The sequence below is a fragment of the Emys orbicularis genome, chromosome 3, assembly GCF_028017835.1.
Source record: "Emys orbicularis isolate rEmyOrb1 chromosome 3, rEmyOrb1.hap1, whole genome shotgun sequence".
Lineage (NCBI taxonomy): Eukaryota > Metazoa > Chordata > Testudines > Emydidae > Emys > Emys orbicularis.
The window spans coordinates 182,481,741-182,495,652 of record NC_088685.1 but is presented as its reverse complement, the minus strand read 5'-3'; the positions used below and the strand labels follow the sequence as shown (position 1 = coordinate 182,495,652).

Sequence of the window (13,912 nt, the reverse complement as noted above, 5' to 3'; positions counted from 1 at the left end):
AGGGAGAGGGGAGGGGGAAGGAGCAGAAAGTAGCTGTCTGGTTCACAGGAGAGGAGGGTGAATGAGGAAGTGGAGCTGCTGTGCTCTTTCTGCTCCCTCTTCCCCCCTTCCATCCTCTGAGAATGGTGTGGGGTCCTGATGGGAGGGGTAGAGAGCAGTGCCTGCATCTACAGCAGCCCTGATTGGCTGCTCTTCCCAGGAGGTGAGTGGGGAAAGCAGCCACTCAGAGAGGGGTTAATTCCCCCCTCCCCCCAGCAGGTCTGAAATTTGCAAGAGGGCTGGGGGTTCTCACATCATTGTCCAGCCCTGGCTGAAATTCTATGATGCGCAAAAGAATCACAAGCGCTGGCAACATACTGGGCTTCCTATGGCCTCCCAGGGAACAGCTGGGGGCTGACCACCAATAATAAAACTAATGGTCCAGTATCTAGGGGATCACAGAGCAGTCATTCAATATAGTGACGAGGACCTGTATATTCCTGGCCTAACTATGCCTTTTCAAGCTCCACATCCTGCCCCCCTGACTGCTGCCCATCCTATGGAACAGGGGGGGAGTCTGCTCAGAGTCTATGGCTCCAACTGTGTAACTTCTGTAGAGTTACTTTTGATTTACATTGGTGTAACTGAGATTAGAAGCAAGTTCTTGATGTATAGTATTGTTTGTAAAATGGGCCAGATCCCTAGCTAGTGTATAAATTACTCCTGGGGGAATTCTGCATCACTGTGCAATGCAGAATTTTGCAGAAATGAATGTGCACGCAGAATTTCCTTTCCCCCACAGAAATGGGCTGCAGTGCTGCTGGCTGCCACTAGGGGCCACGGGACCCGGCAGAGCCCAGCTCACACATAGAAGACAATGCTAGGGGGAGGGAGAGGGAGCTAGACTAGAGGGTTCCTGGCAGCTGCAGTTCCCAGCATGCCCTGAGGGAAGGAGAGGGTGGCGCGGAGGAAACTCTGTGCAACCCTGGGACCGAACATCAGGCTGTTTCTCCCTCTGGATCCCTGGGCTAGGGGGGCTATGACTGGGCTCTGGGTGGGGGTGCGGGTATCTGGGTAAGGGGGGGCTGTGCAGCTGGTCTCGGGGGAAGAAGGTGCAGGTATCTGGGCCCCCACAGCTGGGCTTTGGGGGCGAGGAGGTTCGGGTGTAGTGGCTGGGCTCTGGGGGCGGAGGGGTTGTGGGTGTGTGGCCCCCTGGCTGGGCTTGTGGGGAGGAAGGGGGCAGAGAAACAGGAACTGGGTTGTCATAGGGGTTTCTTTAACTCTAATCCTGGGGGGATTTTTGTGTGTGTCTGTATTGTTACAGACATACTTGCTGACAGATATTTTGAAATAAATTACCAAAATAATTGAAACTGGTGTGATTATGTAGTGTTGTTTTTGACAAATAAAATTTGCAGAATTTTAAAATATTGTATGCAGAATTTTTTTTTTTTGGGCACAGAATGCCCCCCAGAGTAATAACTATATGATTCAATGGAACTATGCTGAAAGATCTGGACCAATTTCAACCTGTTTTGTTGATTGCTGATTCTGTATCCATTAACAGTACTATACAGGATTGCAGAAAGGTATTTGCATGATACATGTTATTTTCAGTCTCCTGTGTATGCTTTATAGCTTGTATAACAGCATTAAGCATCTATAAGAGTCTTTGAAAGCAATCTACTACAATGTTGCCTAGCCATGTTTACTTATTACTATTTAATGATTTGATGGCATCCATTATTCTTTCCTCTTTTTAAAGTCTGGATTATATTTTCTTTTAGCTCCTCTGTTCATTTTTGCAGGAGAGGATCCATTCAAAATACAGAGCTATACTTTTTATTTAGGATCATGGTTATTTCATAGGTTCAATGTACAATTTTTCATAGCAGTCTCCAAATTATCTCATTATTTCTTCTGTTCCTGTAGGATTGTGTATCTGTCAAGGGGTATTTCATTTTCATTGAGTTCTTCTAGCTCTCTCCCTGCTTCTCTTGTCCCTTATGAAATGTTTGTCTTTTGCAGTATCATGGCTGGTTGTTGAAAAGATTGGTAAGCTTTTGCTTGACGTATTCTACCTAACTCCCGAACTCACAATTTCCTTATTCTGCCCCACTGATGTACCTCATATCTGATAGAGCAGAGAAAGAAATTTAGGATGAGATCCTTATCCCCCCTCCAGCTAGTTTATATAAAGGGGAAGTAGTATTGGAAAGGGGCCCTAAAAGCCCTGTATCTGACTAGGGGAGGATTCCCTCCATGTGGGTGCTGTGAAAAACTGGCGTAAGGCTGCCTCCCAAGGACCCCTCAGAAGTTCAAGTATAAGGTGTTCCAGGGTGGGGCTAGAGATAGAAGGGGCATGTCAGAGGCAGGGTCACAGCACTCAGCACTGTGGAGATTTCAGGCAATGCTTAAGCATGTAGGGCAGCCTGGGGGGGCTGCTGTAGCTTAACCACCACTAAGGGGAGGCCTCTCTAGCCCCTGGAACAGCCCACGCTCAGGAGGTTACAACGATGGCTTAAATTCCCCTTAGTTTCCCTGACCCTGGGCTCTAGAGGCACAACACCTCACCCTTAATTTCTGGGGGCTCCCCTTAACTCCTAGGCCTCTGTGCTGAAGCCTCCAGCAAGCCTGCCATTTTGATGTTGACCCCACTAGGAACTGGACTGATCCTTTCTCAAAGGTTAACAAACAGCCATCAGAAGATAGTGACTCTTGCTCACTACCAAGGTAGACCAAATTTAGACCCGTGATCTAGAAATGAAAGGCTCTGTATTACCATTCCTCTGAGCATTTCATTGTATAGTCTAGCACATAGGCTATTTATTATTCTACATCTCTGTACAACTTTGCAGAACCTCCCAGACAGGTTTTCACCTGTTGAAATTGTAGTCATTGTCACAATGAGACTATGAAATGAATAATGATTTCTAATGGTTTGAATTCCCCAGAAAGCTTGAGCATGGATACCAGCTCTTAGGGAATGTCCGCTTTTGAAGATCTACAGCATAACTTACTGGGGAAAGATCTGAATGCATAATTGACAACTTGTGTTTTCTAAATGTCCTTGAGTCCTTCAAAAGCCATGGGCGGGGGGGAGGATCAGTTCTCTAGCATGATTTGTGTGGAGGTGAAAAAAGAGGGTGTAATCTCTTTTCTTTAGAAGTTCTGTAAATCTCTCCAGCTGGCAGATGCCACACTTTAGCATTTTAATGTTGCTATGATATGCGGGCTCTCTGTAAAGTTAAGTTTCTCTCTTACTAGTTTGAACCCTGACTATAACAGGGTTCAAAAAAGAACTAGATAAGTTCATGAAGGATAGGTCCATCAATGGCTATTAGGCAGGATGGGCACGGATGGTGTCCCTAGCCTCTGTTTGCCAGAAGCTGGGAATGGGCAACAGGGGATGGATCACTTGATGATTGCCTGTTCTGGTCCTTCCCTCTGGGGCACCTGGCATTGGCCACTGTCGGTAGACAGGATACTGGGCTAGATGGATCTTTGGTCTGACCCAGTATGGCTGTTCTTAGTTCTTAGTTGCAGTGTGCAATTAAAGATCTCCCTCCCTGTGATGGGGTTTACAGACCCCTCACTGAGACTAAAGGAGTAATGGAGCAGTTCTGGCCCAGAAGGCCCTGACCTTCAGCAACTGCACAGCATGCACCAAATGGATGGCCTGCTTAAAAGGAGACTCTGACAGTCAAGCTGGGGAGAGTGAAGGAGAGACTGGCTGCAGTCAGGCAGCCGGGCTGTAGCTTCTGGGACAAAGGGATCTATAGGAGAAGAGTCTGGACTATGGGTAAGACCCAACCAAGAGGCCAAAGGCCTGACACCCCTTTTTCTCGCCTCTCTCCCCTGACAAGGAGAAGCAAGTGGACACTGAAAAGTGGACTGGGAAGATCCAACTAACTGTTTGAACTAGTGAGACTGTGGAAGCAACCCTCTGCTAAGAGGGAAGCTGAGTGCCATGACCACACCCTAAACTGGAGCGAGAACAGGAGGAGGTAGGAAGAGCCCCAGGAAAGGCTCATCTGTTGTACCAGCTAGAAGGGACCAAGGCTATGTTGGCAGGAGAGCTTCTCCCGCCAACATAGCTACAGCCTCTTGTGGAGGTGGAGTTATGAAACCAATGGGAGTTATGAAACCAATGGGAGAGTTCTCTCCCAATGGCTTAGAGCATCTTCACTTGTCACACTGCAGCGGCACGCTGCGCCAATGTAAATTTGTAGTGTAGATCTGCCCTGAGACTCTCCTCACCCCTTCTCCCTGGGACTCTGGGCTGGACCCAGTAGAGAGGGAGGCCCCAGGCTCTCCTACCCTTTCTCCCCTTCTCTGCCTGATCTGGGAAGCACTGGGGAATGTGGATTGTAACTTGGCCACTTGGTAACTTGTAGATTGCCTGGCAAGGCCATCCCAAGACTCAGACTGTTGAGCCACGGCCTGCCTACTAGGCCTGCAAGCCCCAAGTGATCCCTGCTACCCTGAACAGATAGTATGAAGCAAGTCAATCGTATTTCTCAACCAAAGCCTTGGATTAGCACTGAGTACATATATATTAGCTACGCCAAACTTCAGATCCGAAAAGGGACCATTTATTGATAAAGCAGCCATCGTGTTATGTTTGGATGTTAAATAACAATTAAAGTAAAGTTGCACATGACAGCCCAGATAGACCCAGATACTCTGACAAACAAAATACAAGCCAAAACACCATGCAAGCAACCAAAGAAAAATCGTACTGTCATCATAATAATGCTTAATTATTTCTCTGTAAGTTCTTTCCTACGGAGAAAGAGTGGTCTAATGGTTTATGCCCAGAACTGGGAGTCAAGTGACAAGGGACCTGACTCTGTATTGCCCTGCACCTTGTATAATTGGTAATAGGCTTGGGGAAAGCAGTATGCTAATATTAGGTATATTTCTTTCCCCTTTCCTATACCACAGCTTACCTTTCGTCTGGGGTACAGACAAGAATTTAGAATTTTCAGGATGTATATAAAATACAAACTTAAAACTCTGAAATAATGAAAGTGACAATTTCTAAAGAAAAAAAACGTTTACTAAATCTGTCTGTCTAGATGTAGAACAGTTGACTTATAACCCATGAAACAACTGTGAACATTGGCAATAACAGTTTTTAAAGCTAATATTTTCAGAGATTTGTCCTCAGGTTATAGCATTTGTTACTACTACAAGGTTCAACACTGTATTACCTTTTACTGCTCCCAATCTATAGAAGGCCTCAACTCATATGGAGTCCTGGGTAGCCCCTGTGTCTACATTATCAGATAGTTAATACTTTAGTTACTGAATTAACACCTTATGCTATCATAGATGTAGATAGATAGATAATCTCCTTCAACAAATAAATGAACACCTGGATATTTCCATAGGTGTAAATAACCAAATAAAGTGAGGCCCAGTGGATAAAGAGTCTGCTTTATAGTTCAAAAAATGGAATGGAATGGTGGCTTTTAAAAACTTGCCAGTTCCTTTAGATAATTAAATATGCACTTGCCATTAGATCACTTCCATATCTGCAATTCCCCATATTTCCTATAATAAGTATAATCTAAAACTGCTGCTGATGACATTATCTTCTTATCTTAGAAAAAACTGACCAACCCTGTATAAATCGCTGTTTTTTAATTCAAAAAATCTTCATATCTTTCTTTTCTCTGTGACAAAGGATCCCTTCATTTTAAAATCCCTTCATATTTAAAAAAGGGAAGAAAGAGAACCCGGGGAACTACAGACCGGTCAGCCTCTCTTCGGTCCCCGGCAAAATCATGGAGCAGGGCCTCAAGGAATCCATTTTGAAGCACTTGAAGGAGAGGAAGGTGATCAGGAACAGTCAACATGGATTCACCAAGGGCAAGTCATGCCTGACCAACCTGATTGCCTTCTAGGATGAGATAACTGGCTCTGTGGATATGGGGAAAGCAGTGGATGTGATATATCTTGACTTTAGCAAAGCTTTTGATACGGTCTCCCACAGTATTCTTGCCAGCAAGTTAAAGAAGTATGGATTGGATGAATTGACTATAAGGTGGATAGAAAGCTGGCTAGATGGTCGGGCTCAACGGGTAGTGATCAATGGCTCGATGTCTAGATGGCAGCCATTATCAAGCGGAATGCCCAAGGGGTCGGTCCTAGCGCCGGTTTTGTTCAACATCTTTATTAATGATCTGGATGGTGGGATTAATTGGACCCTCAGAAAGTTTGCAGGTGACACTAAGCTGGGGGTAGAGGTAGATACACTGGAAGGTAGGGATAGGGTCCAGAGTGACCTAGACAAATTGGAGGATTGGGCCAAAAGAAATCTGATGAGGTTCGACAAGGGCAAGTGCAGAGTCATGCACTTAGGAAGGAAGAATCCCATGCACCGCTCAGGCTGGGGACCGACTGGCTAAGCAGCAGTTCTACAGAAAAGGACCTGGGGATTACAGTGGACAAGAAGCTGGATATGAGTCAGCAATGTGCCCTGGTTGCCAAGAAGGCCAACAGCATATTGGGTTGTATTAATAGGAGCAATGCCAGCAGATGGAGGGAAGTGATTATTCCCCTCTATTCGGCACTGGTGAGGCCACACGTGGAGTATTGTGTCCAGTTTTGGTCCCCCCCACTACAGAAGGGATGTGGACAAATTGGAGAGAGTCCAGCGGAGGGCAACAAAAATGATTAGGGGGCTGGGGCACATGACTTATGAGGCGAGGCTGAGGGAACTGGGCTTATTTAGTCTGCAGAAGAGACGAGTGAGGGGGGATTTGATAGCAGCTTTCAACTACTTGAAGGGGTGTTCCAAGGAGTATGGTGGTAGGCTGTTCTCAGTGGTGGCAGATGATAGAACAAGAAGCTATGGTCTCAGGTTGCAGTTGGGGAGGTCTAGGTTGGATATTAGGAAACACTATTTCACTAGGAGGGTGGTGAAGCACTTGAATGTGTTACCTAGGGAGGTGGTGAAATCTCCATCCTTAGAGGTTTTTAAGGCCCGGCTTGACAAAGCCCTGCCTGGGATGATTTAGTTGGGGATTGGTCCTGCTCTGAGCAGGGGGTTGGATTAGATGACCTCCTGAGGTCCCTTCCAACCCTGATATTCTATTATTCTATTCTATGATTCTAAGGTTTTGATATCATGTGCTCACAATACATTAACTGCTTGTTTGAACTCAGAAGCAATATTTTATTTTTTCTTGGTTTTCATTCCATTCATAAAACTTATACTAGTATTGTAGCTTGTTTTAAGTCTACAGGATTCCATAATTTCTACTGCTGATGGGGTTTAATAAAAGTTTCTATTAATTTTTTAATCAAAAATTGAAAAAGTCTGATGACTGGATACAATTTTTATCACATTCCAAAAGCAAATGAAACAAATGTAACTTATTCAAAATATTTCACATGCACAACAACAAAAATATATTATCTGGAAGACAGACAGTTCTGTCTTCTAAAAAGTTGAAAGAACTGGGTTTAGATCTACAAAACCAAGATGTTAGCTATTTACTAACTCTTGGTCTGTGCTTGTAGGGAATATCATGACAGCACTGAAGTCAGGGGGTGTTTTGCAATTGATTGCAATGGAGCCATGATTTCACTCATACTCCTTTGTGCGATGATACTTTCGGGACAGTCAGTCTGTTTCTGTATTTGAATAGAAGGCATTGAATGAAGTGCTGTTACATTTAAAAGATAATCAAGGTTCAAATTCCTTTACTATTGTACACATTGAAATCTGTCATCTGTTAGCAGGAGTTGGTATAATCATAGTGAGAACTTAACATGAGTGGGGCTACAATGATTTACAGCAGTTAAGCAACTAGTACCTTGGATATAGAGAACTAAACTTTCCAGAGGTTCATGCTGGCTTGAATGAACAGAAGCAAAGATGTGGTGTATTAATTTAACATCGTTACCAAGTGATTTGAGCTTATGAATTCCGATTTTGCAGAGCTGCTAATACAGCTCCTCCAAACAAAATAGCTCTTCTCTGTTAATAACTTACACTTCATTTCCTACAGACTTTTTTGCTCCCTCTTGAATCCTGCTCACCTTATCCAGCATTCTGGAATCTTCCTCACCTCCTGAGAAATAATTCACTCTAATTCAGGCTGGTCCAAATTGAGTTATACACAGCACGATTTCACTAGCTGGTTAAACATATTCAAAGCCAATTGTCAAAGTGAAAGGGGATGTGGTGGGATACGATATACTAGGAGTATATGCAGGAAGAGCTATGTCATGATTATAATTACATTATCTGTGCCTCGGCAGGTTTTGGAATGACCACACCTGCAACAGTGGCTGGAAAAGTGTTCCTCATAATTTATGGCCTATTCGGGTGTGCTGGGACTATCCTTTTCTTCAACCTGTTCCTGGAGCGTATTATCTCTCTCCTGGCTTTTATCATGAAGGCTTGTCGTGAGCGGCAGCTGCGAAGAAGTGGTCTTCTACCCCCTAACTTTCGAAGGGGATCAGCTATCTCTGAAGTGGACAGCCTTGCTGGATGGAAACCATCAGTTTATCACGTGATGCTGATTCTGGGAATTTTTGCCATTACACTGGCTTGCTGTGCCTCAGCAATGTACACAGCAGTGGAAGGATGGAACTACATTGACTCCTTATACTATTGTTTTGTCACCTTCAGCACCATTGGCTTTGGAGATTTGGTAAGCAGTCAAAATGCAGTGTACCAAAATCAGAGATTATACAGATTTGGAAACTTCATGTTTATATTAATGGGTGTATCTTGCATATACTCCCTTTTTAATGTCATATCAATTGTAATCAAGCAAGTTTTAAACTGGCTGTTGAAAAAGTTTGGATGCAGGTGTTGCTCAAAGTGCCATAAATCAAGTGCCCGCCTTGGTCGTCGCAATGCCATCACCCCAGGAAGCCGCTTCCGTAGGCATAACATCTCTGTGGAAACCGATGGACAGTATGACAGTGACACAGAGGGGAGGAGGCTTTCTGGTGAAATGATTTCAATGAAGGAGCTCACAGCATCAAACAAAGTCTCCCTGGCCATTTTGCAAAAGCAGCTGTCTGAGATGGCCAATGGGTACCCTAGAAACGTCAGTATGAACAGCAGACAAAATGGCTTCTCTGCAGGCATTGGTGCACTAGCTATCATGAACAATAGGTTGGTAGAAACAAGTGATTCTAGGTAGAGTTTTTGAAAGTCTCTTCTATAAGATGATGACATTTTCTTATTCTTTATTTAATAAAAATTTAAGTTATTAGGCTGATGTTATCATGGGCTTATGGAAATTCTTAAGTGAAGAGATAAATTCTGCGTGGGGAGAGGGACAGAGCTGCTTCTGCCTGACTGGGAGGCAGTGGCGGCCCGCTCCCTGCCCATGCTTGGCTGCCAGGGACAGCAGCCGAGCATGCCAGGGGGAGGGAAGGCTCTGGCTCGCTCAGCCCCGGTCAGTGGTAGTAGAGCCCAGGCAGGGAGCGGGCTGCCATTGCCTCCCAGTCAGGCTCTCTCAGGCAGAAGCGGCTCCAGTATGGGGAGGCACGAGCCTATGATTTAGAAGAATGGTGTATGTGGCTACGTGTGAAGACAGTGCCCTAATCAAGATGCTTTTCTTCATTGTAGAGAATGGCCTGAACCAAAATCCTGAATCTAAATGCCACTGAACTCTGGAGTAGTTCAGATCTGGATTCAAAGTTCACAGCTAGGCTCTGCCTCTGTGATGAGCTAAACCAAAACCCCAGAGTTTAATAGCCCCAACACCCAAACTTTGGTGAAGTTTGGATCTGGACCTGAACTTTGCACCTTTATGCTCCTCACTGATCCATTAGAAGCCAGTTTTGTGCATAACACACACATAGCACAACAAATATACTAGCTTTAGGTGTCTATCATGCTCCCATTGAAGTTAATGGGGGGAAAATTCCATTGATTTCAATGGTGCAGGGAAAAGCCCAGTGAATTCCCATAGCCATGAATTATTTTTCCCCCCCACCAAATTTTCATGTAAGATGATCTGTAACATTAGCTACTATATGATTTCAAGAAGTTACATGGTTATCAGTTAAAATTACTCTGGCTATACATGTGAAACTATTCCTAGCTACTGAGTGGCTAAAGTCAGCCAAAGGGCAAATGCATCACTATGAACCTCATTTGGTGTAAGAAGAGCCAATATTCACCTTGGATCTCAAGTGTTTTCCTCTCTATCACCCAGGAAATACATAATCACCACATGGTTTATTTCATTGTTGATAGTATAATTTGCTGCTGGAAATAAATAGTCAACTTAGGCTTTTTCCACATCTATATAAATCCATGGTACGCCTACATCTTGAATACTGCATGCAGATCTGGTTGCCCCATCTCAAAAAAGATATATTGGAATTTGGGAAAGGTAAAGAAAAGAACACTATGAGGAGAGATTAATAAGACTGGGACTTTTCAGCTTGGAAAAGAGATGACTAAGAGGGATATGATAGAGGTCTATAAAATCATGACTGGTGTGGAGAAAGTAAATAAGGAAGTGTTATTTACGCCTTCTTCTAACACAAGAACCAGGGGTCACCAAATGAAATTAATAGGCAGCAGGTCTGAAACCAATACAAGGAAGTATTTCTTCACACAACGCAATGTAAACCTGTGGAACTCTTTGCCAGAGGATGGTATAAAGGCCAAGACTATAACAGTGTTCAAAAAAAGAACTAGATAAGTTCATGGAGGATAGATCCATCAATGGCTATTAGCCAGGATGGGCAGGGATGATGTCCCTAGCCTCAGTTTGCACCATAAGCAGTTTCTTCTTTCCTACCACTGTACCCTAAAGAGTGCTGAATCTTATGATCTGCTGCACACTATGTTTATAAGGATAAGAAAATAAAAACACGTGTAAATCTCAGCATTAACATCACTACTGCATGTAGTTTTGCTTACTCCAAACCAGCTTCTACATAGCTAAACTACATGGTTTTTAGGTCCTCAACATTTTGCTTTCCATGAAATTGAGCTTTGCAAAATGTTTTGAAAATTAGCTTGCAAAATTCACTTCTAACCTGAAACTTTGAGGTTGTGTGCACTCGAAATTGCTAGCCAAAGCACGACAGCAACCATATTTGGCAATTTTGTCTTACAGACTGAAGAGAGGAAGGGATAAAACAATACACAGAAAGTCACACATATATCTGACATATCCAGAAATGGATCCCCACAGGAGTTTGTTGGGATGGGAGTGACTAGGATGGTAAGCATTCTGGCTCTGCCTCTGGACACGGCATGGAAAATCTGTACCAAGCCTTGGACTTGCCAGTGGAGAAATTATGGGCAGTCTGAATGAAGAAAGAAAGTCTGAGGCTGACTGTTAGATTTTTTTTATAGTATAGCAGTAGATAAGTCAGCCTATTTACACCATGAGAAGTTTCCTCTTTCCTACCACTGTACCCAAAAGAGTGCTGAATCTTATGATCTGCTGCACACTATGTTTACAAGGATAAGAAAATAAAAACACATGTAAATCTCAGCATTAACATCACTACTGCATGTAGTTTGGCTTACTCCAAACCAGTTTCTACATAGCTAAACTATATGTAAAGGAACACTACAAACCAGCCGTTACATAACCAAATTATAGGTAAAAGGAAACTCAGCACAGCCAAATTCCATATAAATCCAGTGATGGGGAAAACGAGGAAAAGTTATGGGTCTGATGCTTAGCCAAGTTAACCAAATCTTTGGAGGACCCCGCCAGACCACACGTCCTTACACAATCATCCATCAACCTTGCCTAGTGTTACGTCCCTAGGAGAAAAGACTGGTGGCTTGTTACCCCCACTCCCTCTGGCTTCTTTGGTGAATGGACTGCCCTCCCAGATGGTGTCTTCAGAAGCTAGGGGACAAGGTCACTGCCCCTTTAACTCCTGTTTTCACAGGAGGGAGTGCAATCGATGATTCTCCTTCCCCACATGGACTAGCACATAGAGCCAAATATTTTTTTGACTGAATCAGAGAGAACACACGAAATACAACCATTCTCATTCCCCAAAACTGATGGTCACTGTGTGAAGGGTTGATACTAGTGTGTCATGCAAGCAGCAGCACAACACCCCAGGGATGTTCCTCTGGCAGCTGAGTGATGTGAGTGGAGGCAGAGTGTTGGACTGCTGAATCTCTTATGCACAAGAAAGAACTTGCAGAACGGATAAGGGTGGTATGGCACCCTTATTTCTGTGCTGCTGCTGGCGGCGATGCTGCCTTCAGAGCTTGGGGCTGGAGAATGGCAGCTGCTGGCCAGGAGCAGGTGCCAGGGCTATGAACTGCCAAGCCTAGAGCCCCAGCACAAATTAAGCAGTGACTAGAACAGGGGTAGGCAATCTATGGCACACGTGCCAAAGGCGGCACACAAGCTGATTTTTCAGTGGCACTCACACTGCTCGCGTCCTGGCCACCGGTCCGGGGGGCTCTGCATTTTAATTTAATTTTAAATGAAGCTTCTTAAATGTTTTAAAAACCTTATTTACTTTACATACAACAATAATTTAGTTATATATTTATAGACTTATAGAAAGAGACCTTCTAAAAATGTTAAAATGTATTACTGGCACGCGAAACCTTAAATTAGAGTGAATAAATGAAGACTCAGCACACCACTTCTGAAAGGTTGCCGACCCCTGGTCTAGAACACTCTGACATTAGCATCAACAATGGAATCCTACAGACAATTATATACAAAAAACCCACAGATCCCCACACCTACCTTCATAGATCCAGCAACCACCCCAAACACACCAAGAAATCTGCTGCCTACAGCCAGGCACTCAGATACCACAGAATATACTCCTAGGAGACAGTCTGGATATAAACCTTAACACAACTAAAACCACCTTCACCAAAGAAGGACACTCCACCAGAGAAGTAGATCACATCATGAAATGTGCCACCCAAATACCCTGAGAGAACCTGCTTCAATATAGAAATAAAATCCTCTCTGACCACACACCACTAGTTGGGGAAAGGGGTGGAATGGGGGTGGGGTGGAGCAGGGGCGGGAAGAGGTGGGGCAGGGGCTTGGGGGAAGGGGTGGAGTGGGGGCGGAGCAGGGCGGGCGGGGCCAGGTCGCTCGCTGCTGCCGGCACCACGCCCCCCACTAATCCCCCAGGTGGCCTGGGGCCAGGTCGCTTGCTGCTGCCGGCGCCAGGCCCCCTGCTAACCCTCCAGGCTGCCCTGGACACCACATCCCCCTGAAGCGCCAGGCCCCCCCAAAGCGCAGGGCCCGGGGCAGTTGCCCCGGTCCGTCTTATGGGTGGGACGGCTCTGAAAATATAAGCCCAAACATTGGTGGAGCCGGGCCCACGTTCCTGAATATTGGTAGTGCACAGGCACCACAGGCCTATATAACTCACCACCTATGATGCTAAACAGTCCGTTCCACTTTGTATTTAGCTGTGACACTCTCAGTTCATTTCTTACACCTGAAGAAGAGCTGTGTGTGGCTGGAAAGTTGGTCCAATAAAATATATTGTCTCACCACCTTGTCTCTCTATAACAAAGTGACAATTTTTAAAAATAATTTAATTCTGGGTTGATGGAAAGTTGGTCTCTAGAATGTACAATGAGATGTAAATGCTTTAAACAGCACTAAATATTTTTGATGCAAACTCAGGATTTTTTCCACTGTAAAATCTTTGAATGAAGAGGATTGAAAGCCATATACTAAGATACTGAAATGGTGATCACATTTCTACGTTACATACAGTTTGCAAGCAAAATCAATGGATATTTTGAGTTACCCATCTCTATGGACCCAGGAATATTTTTACTGATATAGGAAGTAGAAATGGAGAATCAACAACTGCATTGTAAGGAGATACAAAGATATTCATGAAAAAAATATTACTTGATGACATCCAGTTGATAGTTAAATAAAATATTGAAACATGCAAATTGTTATTCAGTTAACAT

At 44.2% G+C, this 13,912-nt stretch overlaps 1 protein-coding gene across 1 annotated transcript in view; it reads left to right on the top strand.

Moving 5' to 3' along the window:
- KCNK12 (potassium two pore domain channel subfamily K member 12) overlaps nt 1-9,152 on the top strand; it is a 57,361-nt gene extending 48,209 nt beyond the window's left edge. Inside the window, exon 2 of the mRNA XM_065402229.1 lies at nt 8,257-9,152. Within this exon, the coding sequence (XP_065258301.1) occupies nt 8,257-9,152 (896 nt within the window). The remainder of the gene's footprint in view (nt 1-8,256) is intronic.
- Nucleotides 9,153-13,912: the final 4,760 nt, after the last annotated feature.